This window comes from Tachysurus fulvidraco, chromosome 4 (assembly GCF_022655615.1).
Source record: "Tachysurus fulvidraco isolate hzauxx_2018 chromosome 4, HZAU_PFXX_2.0, whole genome shotgun sequence".
NCBI classification, from domain to species: Eukaryota; Metazoa; Chordata; class Actinopteri; order Siluriformes; family Bagridae; genus Tachysurus; species Tachysurus fulvidraco.
The window spans coordinates 16399175-16412786 of NC_062521.1; the positions used below are offsets into that span (position 1 = coordinate 16399175).

General features: G+C 37.8%; 1 protein-coding gene across 5 annotated transcripts in view; it reads right to left on the bottom strand.

Moving 5' to 3' along the window:
- Nucleotides 1–4825: 4825 nt before the first annotated feature.
- Nucleotides 4826–13612, bottom strand: part of unc5b (unc-5 netrin receptor B) — a 54764-nt gene continuing 45977 nt past the window's right edge. For 2 of the 5 annotated variants that reach the window (XM_047812753.1, XM_047812756.1), the window contains 10 exons: nucleotides 13466–13498; nucleotides 11404–11589; nucleotides 10709–11074; nucleotides 10487–10574; nucleotides 9362–9530; nucleotides 9025–9264; nucleotides 8773–8922; nucleotides 8089–8253; nucleotides 7806–7984; nucleotides 4826–6936 (listed from right to left, as the gene is read on the bottom strand). In XM_047812753.1, the coding sequence (XP_047668709.1) occupies nucleotides 6771–6936; nucleotides 7806–7984; nucleotides 8089–8253; nucleotides 8773–8922; nucleotides 9025–9264; nucleotides 9362–9530; nucleotides 10487–10574; nucleotides 10709–11074; nucleotides 11404–11589; nucleotides 13466–13498 (1742 nt within the window). In that variant the 3' untranslated portion in view covers nucleotides 4826–6770. The remainder of the gene's footprint in view (nucleotides 6937–7805; nucleotides 7985–8088; nucleotides 8254–8772; nucleotides 8923–9024; nucleotides 9265–9361; nucleotides 9531–10486; nucleotides 10575–10708; nucleotides 11075–11403; nucleotides 11590–13465; nucleotides 13499–13612) is intronic. The other 3 variants (XM_047812755.1, XM_047812757.1, XM_047812754.1) reach the window with 2 other exon arrangements.

Genomic DNA, 13612 nt, shown 5'->3' on the forward strand with positions numbered 1-13612 from the left:
AAAGTAGGAATTTGACTAAAATGACGCACTGACATGTCAATCACAGGAAATGTGAAGTGATGGTACAGGTGAGCAACCTGTAAATCATGTCATTATATTACAAATAAATAAATAAATAAAATAAGATAAAATATTGGTGCAGTCAGCGACTAATAAACATGGATTAGCTTGTAAAGTGTAAATAGTCGTTATGTTACTGCGATAGTTTGGTTAAGCTACTGGTTTTGTATATTAGTGTATATATTGATTGTACAAGGTTTGGGAGAACAATCTGCAACAGTAAATTCGCAGCACCACCTAGTGGTCATGAGGAGAATGAACGGCTCCAAACTCGAAGGCTCTAAAAAGAATGTGAATTTGGGGAAAATTAGGACTAAGAATCTCCTATAGTTTAATCAGTTCGGATCCACTCAGATGCAATACTTAGTCAGTGATTAAAAATGAGTGAAATTGCTAATGTGTTTAAACCAATTGTTTAGCTATAAGTAAATTTCAGAAACAAATATCACAAATACTTTATACATTCTACTTATGCTTTATTAAATGCCTATATGTCCAAGAGAAATTCTACAACATAACGAATAGCAACAACATTTCGTTGAAACAATGGCTTCAGTTATCCAGCTCAATAGCTCAAGTGACTTATAATAGTGACTTATAATCATAATGGTTTAATTATATATATATATATATATATATATATATATATATATATATATATATATATATATATATATATATATATATATATATAATTTATGTAATACAATAAAGCATAGTATGTATGTTAAATGTAATCATTACAATAAATACAGATGATGTGATAGCATTGTGGTTAATGTGCAAGTTTGATTCCCACCAAGGTGCCATTGCTAGGCCCTTAACCCTTAAATGCTCAGTTGTATAAAATGTAAGTAGCTCTGGATAAGGGTGCCTGGCAAATGTTGTAAATGATTTATTAAATCTTTATCCTTGGAACACTGTATGTGAACAGGAGAGGATGCTAGTCTATCACATGGCAACATGCACACCTAGGGGCCAAATTAGCATAGTAAATACGCCATAGCCAATACATATACGATAGTTTGTGTGTCTTTGGGGATTAACAATAACAATCACGAAACAATTATATACAATCTCATGTAACAAGACATTATTGTCATCGATGAAATTATTTTGATTAGCCCCAAATAAAGAGCAGCTGTTTCTGTAGGATTTTCTTCACATCTTCTTGGTTTCATCTTGATTGCTCAAGTCATGGTATACAAAGAACTTACAAAGCATGAATGGCATCTCTCTTGTTAGAAGGTATCGATCACGAGAGGGGTATATGTTTTTCAAAACATTAGATGCAACATGGAACGATGAAAACATCATCACATAAAGTAAATGGAACTGCACAGTGATATCACTAAGGGACCGAGACAAAAACTCAAAAGGGAGGCTGGCAAGAGACCTATGGTATAATTAAAGGAGATGTGGGACTATATGTATATTGTTTGATTATAAATAAATGTACATAAACAGATACATGTCTTTTATATTTAGAGATATAGAGAGGTACATATTATATTATTTATAGAGAGGTACTGAGACTGCAGCCTGTAAAGATAAGGCACCCAGCTACTTTAATGTATATAATAGTATTGCATTTTAAACATTATATAGGTCATAGGATATGCAGAAATGTTTAGAACATCTTAGAGGCATGTGATTCTTATCCAATAGATGGCGGTAAAGGTTTGCATCTTATTTTGGGCAAAAGACAACCTCTTAGCCTCATAGAGTAGCTAATGTTTTGTGTAAATGAAGCAGGAAGACAGATTTCATTCTTCTTCTCACTCCCACAGAGACAATTTATTAAACACTAATTTAGTACCACTATGCCTGAATCAGGTAATCACTATTCTCTACACTGCCCTACACTATTCTCTATTATGCTGCAAGAAGAGACCTGAGATACATATTATACATATAGTACATGTATATAGCAAGAGGCTTTAATTGTGAATAATCAAAGCTTATTCTGTAAAACAACAACAAAAAAAGAATATATATTTGCAGTGAGAAATTTCCAGAGAGACTGCAAAATTCTAAACATAGGCAGAAACAGTTTATTTGAAATTAATCAGACTGAATAAGCTAGTACTCAACAGTGGGCTATTAAGCACACCACTAGAGATATCAAATATGTTAATGCACAGAAAAAGGGCAATGTTTGATCACTGACAGAGATCATTTTAACAGCTAAAGAATTACTGAAAGCTCCTATTGTGTATTTGAAGCACCGGATGTCGGCTCAGAAAAGCTTTTCAGTTCCACTTGCTCCATCGCTGTCTTGTTCCTCTCTGGTGTACTGTGAAGTCTTTTATCACAGAGATAAATGGAAGAGAGTCTGTTCCCCACTTCTCTGTAATGAGCCAGTGAGGAGAGACGAGACAAGGATCCTCACTCCATCGTCTGTTTAATCTGACTGAGACCAGCAAAATACCTTCTTTAAAACATTGATAATGTGAAGAAGAGTGTTAAAAATGATGAAAAACAATCCCTTTGGAAACTTTATTGATGTGAGGTTCCGTCAGCCTTCTAATATCCCTTTATAGAGCATAAGGCAGCTTTGATGAAAAAGAAAATTCTTCAGTATATATTGTGAAGGTCTTTCTTTCCTGAGTGTACTATTTTTTTTAATCTATCTATCTATCTATCTATCTATCTATCTATCTATCTATCTATCTATCTATCTATCTATCTATCTATCACGCATAACAATATTGTGTATCATTGTTGTTTGGTTCATGACACGATATATCTCTCTATCTAACACATTCAATACTGCATAATAAAGAAGAATATTAAGTAGGCATAAAGAGCTTATATTATTTGAGGTGCAATAAACATTTAAACTTAATCAAGCTGTCTGTCCCACATTCCTCTTCATTGCAAATCAGCAGAGGCTACACAAAATTAAAAAAAAAAAAAAACCGCTTCTCGTAAGCATGCGGTTTTCTCTCTGCTCCAATTAGGTAGCATTTCCCCGCTGTTTCAACAAGAGTTAAAGTAATCTGCATGCAGGTTGGGACAACGCTTTCTTTCTTTCTCTCTCTCTTTCTTTCTCTCTTTCTTTCTTTCTTTCTTTCTTCCATTCGTCTTCCATGAGTTCTCATCATAATTGCATAAACTATGTTGAAACAGCAAAGAAATGATCACAGACATTCATGTTTCTTGTTAAACTAAGAAATATAATTTATTGCATAAAAATTATATTTAGTTACAGTAAGAAGGCTAAACATTTATGTACAATAGACATTTACAGTGTTTAAATGAAACAAACAAACAAACAAAAAAACACCTCAGAGTTCTGGTATGACATCAGAACTAAATGACTCAGGGTTTGTGAAAAGCAACAAACATCCAGAAAGAGGTTGAACTCAGAAGGTTGAGACCAGATGCAGTCCCATGTCTCATACCTGACGACCGTCCAAAGGTTGTGTCTGGGTTAGAAGAGGTTTCCTGAAACAAATTGATGTGCTTAGGAGCTTTCTGTACAATCAACAGTATCATAACTGCCAGTTGTTTTTATGGGTAAAGGTTTTAATTTACTCCTCCTAGAATATTTATTTTTGTCTATTGATGGCAGAATTTTTCCACACAGATCAGAAAAGCAGAAAAGAGCACATGGAAACCACTTATAATCCCAGGATCCTGGAGTCATTTTAAATTGTTTGTTTCTGCTGATGAGCCTTGGAGAAGCTTTATATCCTTAAGGCCTGTTCCAGCATGTGTCAGTAGTACAGCATGACAATCTCCAAACTGACACTTGCACATCCAGCGGAAAACTTTAAGGAGGTCTGCAAATTTACTCATTTTGTACTTGCATAGAATTTACATAAAAAGGTAAAAGAAACTGCTACAAAATGAGGCCCTTCAATCAGCACGCATTCAACAGCACTTGTACACACACACACACCACAAATATTACTTTTCCAGAAACATGGACAGATACTGCTTATTTTCTGGAGGATATCTCAACACTTTTACAGAAAAACCAAAAAAAAAAAAAAAACATATTGTGACCTTAGAATTATATTGTTCTACCTGGTTAAAATGTAGGTTTTGTTTTATATCAAGCATCAAATAATTGACATTTCAGCTAACAAATGCTACAGTAGTGACATCCATATTTATATGTCAGTAGGGTTTAAGGGTTTAAAGTTTAAAAGTGCTTTAAATGTATATTATCAAAACCCTGAGATATTTAAAGAGTGGGTATTTGACCAGGTAGGAAACATGGGTATCGAGTTATTAGCATAATTCATTTTAAAACACAGGTGTCACATCAGTGCATTTGCACTGCGGTTTTCTAATATTTCACTTCTGAAATGATTCTAAATGAAGACATTCAAACAATAAATATACAATGGGGGGAAAAAAACTATTTTACTGATAAAAGTATAAAGCTACACTTCATTAAACCAATAGGTGCAATAGCTACTTAATATATTAAACTATTTATTATTTAGATAATATTTAGGCCTGCTTCCACTTTGAGCTACTGCAGAAAAAATAAAAATCCCGGTGTTGGGTAATATTTAACATTAGCATTTCGAAGCTTTCTGCTGTGCACAGGGCTTTTTTCCATCTTTTTTTTAATTTAACAAATTGTTAGAGATGTAAATACACAAAACTAGGGTTAGGATTCTTTTATACTAGACTAGCAATATGAACTAAAATTTCATTTAACACTTAAATGTGTTTTTTTTGTGTATGCCACAAACATGTCTGATAGCACTGCTGTGCTCCATTCACTGTATTAAACTGGGCAGACTATGATTGGCAATTTATTACAATTAATAATATTATTCATTAATAATTCATCTACAATTATGATGGGCTGTGATAGAATCCAAGTTCATTCCAAGTTCATTTTAGACGTGCAACTTTGCTAAAATATAGAACCAGAGAATGTGTAAAATAAAAAAAAAAAGAGAGAGAGAGAGAGAGAGAGAGAATAATACCAAATATGAAGTCAGGTTCCAACTAACGTGCTGAACTCATTTCCGGCCAAAATGCCAGACTGAACCTTATAATATTAAGGTCACAATATGCTAATGATACAACATCAAAATGGACAAATGGTAAAGGGCCCATGACAGCCATGGCTGTTAGTCTCACACTATAGTAACATTTCCAACCCACAGTCCGAGAAGACTGTGGACGTGACACAATGCAGTCCAAAGAGCAGCCATGCCATTTCCAAAGACACTAAACACAAGGCCTACAATTGCATGACCTTAGAGTCTGAGCAGTGATTAATGGCTCGAGTTGAACCCAAACACCAGATCACAGAACCAGAGCTCACATTTTTCATGTGCTTCAATGCCTGAAATGACAGTTTACCCATGACATATTAAACAGCATTTAAAAAGCTTGCCACACGACATGAAGTCATTTAAGCACTTTGTAACCACTCCTTGCTTGTGGAACGTAATGCAACAGCGGTCAATTACAGATGCATAAGTTCTACTAAACATTACAGCAGATAGAATGAATGAGAGAGAATGAAAAAATAATCCACTAATATGGACAGTAAATTAAAAAGTGCGTTCCCTATAGGAAACCATTGTGTGATAGCACTTCTGCATTTTGTGTGTTGAAGAGAAAATATCATTAAAAACAATCAAGATTACTAAAAAAAAAGCAAAATGGAAATTCAATTCCTAGAAATTTTTCCACTAGAGATGCACTGATACTCAGCTCTTTTATGGGATCTGATTTGATGTGTTTTCTCGTGACAGTGAGTGAGGCTGACTTGAACACGGCACCATCATGTCTCTGATATTTTGCATAACTAGGCAACAGCAGCTTGCAGAGGTTTGGCTTGTTTCCTGTGAGGATGTCAGTACTGAATCAGTATCAGATATCTGGAGCAATACTTTTAGTATACGCAGTACTTATTGTATTAAAACTTGTAATCAGTACATCCCTACTTTCTTGCAACAACAGCTCCCTGTTTCTGTTTGCTAATCATAAGCATGTCAAGATTTTGTCAAACAGGAGGAGTGTCAGGTTCACTACAGGCTATTCTCAATATGTTGTAAATAAAAATGGTAAAACTAATAACTATTGCAGCACTGCTGTTTCTGAGTCTATGTCTGGTTAATTTGGCTACTTTCGTGCTTTATAATCAACACTCTAATCTGTGTAACTGTATTCTGTGTAACCGTGTGTGTGTGTGTGTGTGTGTGTGTGTGTGTGTGTGAGCAACTTGAGAAAATGCTTCACTCCAGAGTCTGTTTGATGGTGACTTTAAGCCTCCAGTAATCACTAGGAAACAAAAGCTCAATCACGACCTTAAGTGACGCTTAATCATGCACTTTCACACTTAGCTTCCAGCATGTAGGCTGAGTGTGTGGGTGTTTGTGTATATTCCCGTGTTTCGATGAGAAATTATTCACGTCTGAGAGGGCAAAAAGCATTCTTGAATCATGACCTTGTACATGGAGATTTAAGCAGACAGGCCCAGATTTAAACCTGCTACCTGCATTAAGAGTAAAAAATGTTCTCATTCAAATGACATCACATTTTTTGGTTCATGTTCATCGTGACTGAAGACTGAGAGATCATGGAGCTAGAAGCTTGCAGCTCTGTTTCTTCTGTAGTGCACACACGGTGACGAGTCAGGGTGTGTGGTCACATTTCTATGCCCGTCCACTGGCATTAATGATTGCTTTATTCATGGTGCCACATTTCTATCCTTTCTGATTACCCAATCAGCAGTCATCATCTGTCGTCATAACAACCAAGACCTCACTCTTGCCCATTTCTTCCAGAGCAGTCGCCAGGGAGACCAGGTCGGCATCACCGTGGTGACAAGCTTCCCACAGGTCGAGCAGCACACCTGTGGGACTTGGCTTGGTGGCAAAGTAGTTCAGGTAACTGTGCAAGAGACATGGAAAAAGCACAACAACACTCGATCACACAGAAAATATCATCCAAAATTTAAAGGGGGAAAAACTTCAACCACAGGGTAAAAACACTTTGTTATATCTAACATTAAGAATCACATACTGGTGGCTGGTTTATACATTTTATTATAAAATAAAGGCAAACACACACATAAGGAACAACTGGGAGAAAAGCTGGGAAAACATCGCACTCACACACACTTTAAAAGAAAGAATAGAGAACTAATTTTGAATAGAGTACTAATCAACATAATCGTACTATATTAATCTTTTTCACTGCTCTGAGGTCTATATTATATACTCTAAATATATAACCCAGTTCCACCTCCATGAGAAAAAGCTGAGAAAGAGAAAAGTAGCCAGTAATCATTTTAGACACAGGCTCTTGATACAATAAAATGTAATATGTTTTTGAATTAGGAATTGTCTTTCAAAATCTGTTTTTGTGAGTGGCACACAAAGATTTAGCATCCATTAGATCCTTTTCTAGTTCTAGATATTAATAGCACCATAGAATCTCCAAATTCTAAATATTATTTGCATAATGTCTTGAGCCAGTAACGTCCTGAATATTATTCAATGTGATGTAGGAGCTTCTATTAACACGATTGTAAATGCAGACATCTACCTACACACTAAATCTAATTCTATCCTAAGACACAAAAGAACAACTTTTGGCTCTTTTACATTCTTTAAATAAATGCTGCAGTGTTTTAAATGCTGCAGGTTTTCCTTGTGGGAGGAAACGGTCAGATATTCCTATCCATGTGGGACAGTTGGTTCCTACCAAGCAAGATACCACACACATACACACTTACACACTTATGCTAATGCACTCACCTGTCAAAGCCCAGGCTGTGTGCAAGCAGTCTCCAGTCACAGCCACGGGCACTGGGGGCATCAAGACTGGCACAGATCTTTTGGCGGATAGAGGCTGGCAGGCGGAAGGCATAAGGACCCACCTGAGATGACGGCAGGCTTGTTCCTCCTGCAGGCAGCGGTGAATGTGGGGGCAATGTCTGACACATAAGCACAAACAAGCACATGCATAAATGATTCATCCAAATAAGCAGTCTGGGGTAGTTTGTTTGAGCACCAATTGCACTTTCCACAGTGTCTGTACCTCCTGGATGTCTGTGTGGAGCTGGAATATCTGTCCCTCCCCTTCTACCTGTCTCACACAGATCTTACAACTGAGCTGGGACACAGCCAGGCTGCCTCTCTCCAGGCTAAAGGTGCAGTGCAGGGGCCGCTGGCTCCCATTCCAGATGTGGTAGAATGGGATCTCCTATAATACACACAGCAAAACTGAAGGTAAGCTTAAAATGAACAAACACCTTTGCTGATATTAACACATCTACAAATCTGTTTTTTTACATAGCATATGTTTTTGACACTTGCAGAATCTCCCCATTCACTCAATACTTTGTCATAGGCAAATAAGTCATTTTTATTTCTACACATCAGAACACATTCACCATATTTCTTTATAGACTAAAATAAAAAAAGCATAATTTTTGGTTTCTAAAATTTTGCATTATGTTGGATTTTCCTTTTATTTTGTCATCTCTTTTTATATTCTTTGCATTATAATAAGTGTTACATTTAAAGTTAACCCTGATAAGGATATACTGTAATTTACTCTGCCTTGGAAATTACAGTATATATCCCTTGTTACAGTATGATTAATTAAATACAGTAGATGCTTGTACATGTAATAAGAACTTCTCTCAGTGTATTGTCAAAATCAGAATCCATGATACTGCACTATACTACAACTAGTACTGTAGGTGACAAAACATCTCACCTGATACTTAGCAAGAAGCTTGCTCCTCCAATGAGAGTGCGGGATGTCATGGATTGACAGTCGTAGGTTGTTGTAACTGTCTTTAAAGAGGAGTGACTTGGGATCCTCCAGTAACACCCCACCAAGCGTTCGTTCAAATTCTAACACTTCCTGCATGTCAGAAAAATCAGCGATTAAAAGGAAAAAATGTGTGAAGAGAAGAAAAAGAGAGAGCAAATAATGTCTGGTTTTAGGTTTGATTGACTAGCTAACCTTTAGGGCATATGGTGTGTCTTGAATGCAGTAGACCCTTAGACTGTAATCCAGAGAGAGGCAAGGAGCTCGTGGAGCAAACAGGGCAAGCTGTAGCCTCTTACAAGCAGGTTGAGGAGGAACTGACTGTCCCACCAGACTATAGGTGCCTAAGTGCTCCATCAGTATGTGGCAGCTCTGCTCCTCCAATTGCATGTAACATGGCGAGGACAAACTCTCCTCTCCTATAGTCAGCACCTCCTAATGGCAGGGAATTCAAATAGAAATGTGTTATGAAGGCTTGTTTGATAAGGTCTTTGCTAGAAGATGATTTTTACTCATCTGATTTGTTGCCCACCTCCCAGAATCCTTGGTTGCTCTGTGTTTTGAGAGTGAGGCTCCAGTTGGGAGTCTCGAGGTACGCACAGTGGGGCAGGGTGAGGATGACTGGACGGCTTAGCAGCATGGCTGAGGGCCCACAGCTCACCACTGGACTCAGGACTGTCTGACCACCTTCTGATGGCAACCTTATAAAAAGCGCACATAAGCAAAATGCAGTGTCATTACTGGATTTCCTGTCATTTTTACATTTTTAAATATTCAATTTAAAAATAAAAATAAATTGTTCTTTTAAAAAAAGAAGGAAAAATCAGGAAGGCTATGGTAACACAATAACCTCTCCTTAAGACATCTCACTATACACAACATGCCAAACCTTAAGGCAGATAGGCTTCAACAGAAGAAGACCGCATCCTCAATCTAACAGTTAAATCAATTACCGTTGATTCATACAAACTTCTTTAGGTGCTAATAGAAAAACTTTTCAATTAATAAAGGAAAAGTTGTCTGTACAGTTAATGATACACAACATAAACAGTAATCGATGTTACTTAAACTACTGTATGAAGGACTATAAAGTTTAATTCAAATGTGCTGCATAACAAAAGAACCAGACAAATAAGTTTATCAGTGCACTAGTTGCACACACAGAGAGACATCAGTGACAAGCTCTACAGAGTCAGAGTGCAGATAGCAGCAGATCCTTCTCCAGCAATGCTCCTGTTGACAAAAGGCCTTAATGAGACACTTCAAAACAAAAAAAAAAAATGTGGATCAGCAGAAAAGTTGGAACAAAAGCACTAGCAGGGCTGTTTTCATTTCATATTAGTCCTGCTTTCACCTCCTGGGGGTTGAAGTGCTGTCACTTACGCAACAGTGTTTCTGATGTTAAAAACAGCCTTGCTATGGCTGTAATGATTTAGTAAATTAGACTGTTGGCTGTGGCAACAAGTAAAGGTGCAAATGACAGCTAAATGAATCCCAGAACTGTGACAACACAGAGTGAGAGTGTGAGTGCGAGAGAGAGAGAGAGAGAGAGAGAGAGAGAGAGAGAGAGAGAGAGAGAGAGAGAGAGAGAGAGAGAGAAGCCAGCATGAAAAATGGCTAGAAAATAGTAAAAAATCTGTTACTGAGGCTGACTTACGTAGTCTTCTCCCATTTGTTGATGATGAGATACATTTCATAGAATTTCCCCTGAGGAATGGTTCCTGGTGGTACCAATAGGCTCACACCTGAGACACAGACAGAGAGGCAGATAATTTTATTTGGGTAGGAACTTGACACTCCAAAGCCATACTGAAAGTTGAAATCCATATTTAAAAGCCATAATTAGAGAAACTGATAGTTCAAAGTGACATTGAATTGCCTGTGTTAGGGATGGTGAGGCGCCCGCCGAGGCTGCCTAGTGTGGCACTGGTGCTGTGGCCTGGTTCAGCTGGCAGAGTGTGTGTGCGATGCTCTCGCATACTGCTGCCCATCGTTTTCAAGCTCATAATGTCTTCATCAGCACATCCCAGGCTGGTAGGCAGCTCCAGCGATGACATGGTGGCGGAGTCATACACTTTAATCTTGAGGCTGGGCAAAGCATCCAACAGGGGTGAGTTGGTCATGGGTATCTTGTGATGCGAGTCAAGTGTGCTCTGTTGCAAGGAGGAGAAGATCGGCCCCCGGAATGTTCCAGCGCTAGCAGTGAGGTCAGGAGGAGCTGAGGAGTGCAGCACATGAAGGTTATCTAATAAAAAAGGAAGGCAAACACAGAGAGAACATTTCTCTGAGGACAGAGCAGAAGTAATACGATTTTCCAGTTATGGCAGGAGCTGCCTGAGAAAAGAAATCTTTTAAGAGAGGCAAGGATTTGAAAGAGTGCTTATGTGGAGGAGTGATTAAGTTGAAGAGAGACAAAGCACCAAAGACAGCAGGGGAAAAGCAAGTGAACAGCTGAAGAGAATTAAGAACCTTAGATAAAGCTTAAAAAGAAGTAGTTTATACTGGGTTTAACTGAAATTGAGATGTAATAAGCTATAGAGTTATGTATATGGAAAACAGACAGTGGGGTCTCACCTTGTCTTGGAGGTTTGCCAGGATGAAAAGCAGCAGCAAGGGCAGATGAGGAGTCTGTGATATCTCCGCGGAAATGGCGACAGCCTCGGCGGTAAGCCAGGATGCCCACACTGAGCACAAGGATTACACACAGCAACAGAGCACCCACGAGCCTTGCATACATAGCCACTCCTGCCCCTGAATCCGCTAAACACACACACACACACACACACACACACACACACACACACACACACACACACACACACACACACACACACTCATTTACATATACAAGCATCTACATATACCACATGCACACATATGAGTACTAACATAACTTTGATTAAATCATATCACCATTTTACTATATGAATAAACTAACCTGCTGAAACAACCTTAGACTTCATGACTGTCTTAATGTTCAATTTTACAATAAACTGACAGGGTTTCTTCTGATACCTCACCAGCACACAAGGGAGAAAAGAGACAAAAAGAGGATAAAAGAGGAAGGTACAGTAAAATGGGGCTAACAGTCACAAAAAAGAATCAAGAAGCAAGAAATAAGGAAGAAACATATGAGATGGGAGTTGTCTAATTATGAAGAAGGGGAAATTAGGTCAAGATGATCTACTGATAGGTATGTAGCAAAGACTTATACTGTATGTATATAACAAAGGCTTCCACTATATGGCCAAGAGAGTGAGGGCACCAGACTATCATAACCAGATGTGCTTATTGTGCCTATTCAGCCTCAGGAGCATTAGTGAGGTCAGGCCTTGATGTAGAACATCCTGGTAAGTGGATGGCGTTTCAGTTCACACCAAAGGCGGACATTGTTTTGAGGTCAAGGCTCTGGGCAGGCCACTTGAATGCTTCCAAAACAACCTCGGCAAACAATGTTTTGATGGAGAACTTTGTATACAGGGGCATTGCCAATGTGGAACAGGACTGCACTGGGCCCCGTAGTCCGAGTGAATGGAGGTACACTAGTAATTGTAGGCAATCAAGTGTCTCAAAGTTTGAAGGAGACCCACAAATACACAAAAGCGTCCACATACTTTTGGCCATACAGTGTATATGACAAAGACCAATATGTAAAATAAAAAGGTCTGTAATTAGAACACCTATATATGACAAATGCTCCCATGTAAATGACAAAGACCCATGAGTCAACTACAAAGGCCTATTGTGTATACAGTATGACAAAATAGAGAAGAATAAGAGCTAGAATAAGAGCGTATGGCATTGATTAGTAAGAGGGATCAAATAACAAGACTGCAGTGAATCTGGCACTGGTCATAGCTTATAACTCTAGACAAAACAGAGCAGATGAATTCAGCACAATTTTTTCACTTTTCTTGTTATCGAGGGTCACAGTAATCTAAACATTAGCCTCCCGTGGAGGGCCAGATATATACACTCATTAAGCTGTACTTGAAACTGGTATATGCATTATATAGGGTGCTGATATTACAAAACCATCTAATTTTGGTCAAATGCTTTTGTAATTACTTTTTTCCGATCGTCTCCACTAGAAATAGTTTAATCGTATTATTGCCATTACTTCTTCTGAGTTCATTAGGCAGAGAATTTATTATTCCTAAGAATGGTTAATGAGTTTGTAGTTAATGTCTATTTTACGACTAAATCTTACTCAGCCACTAAAATTAGCCTTTTGTTTGTCTTTACACAGTGGATGGGATGTGAAGGGTGTGGTGCCTCTTACAGTAAATGCATATCCTAGTTTATCTCTTCCTGCTGTTTCATTTATATGTGCTTATCCATGTTCGAAAGACTGTGAAATCAATATTTTTGACCTTTCCAAATACTGGAAGGAATCTAATAATCTAAAGTATTCTCCTTACAACAGTTATGCAATACAAGAGAACACTAAGATGAAATGGGGAAAAAAGTGAAAAAGGGCGGCATGGATCTAGATCAGACATGAATGCTCGGATACACATACATGCACACTGATAAGAGATTTTGCACAGATGCACACTTGTAGCCCCTCACATAAATCACAGTCACACACACGCAGTGAGGAAATGGATGCACAAACGTGAAAATGTGAACTTACGATGGTTTGTATGTTCAACAGTAACCTTTTTATCTGTTTGAAAGAAAACATAAAAGTAAATAAAATAAACAAAGGAAAAATGGGTCATGCATACAGAAAGTTTGAGATGATCTTAATGAAAATTGATGACAACAAATGAAATGAATG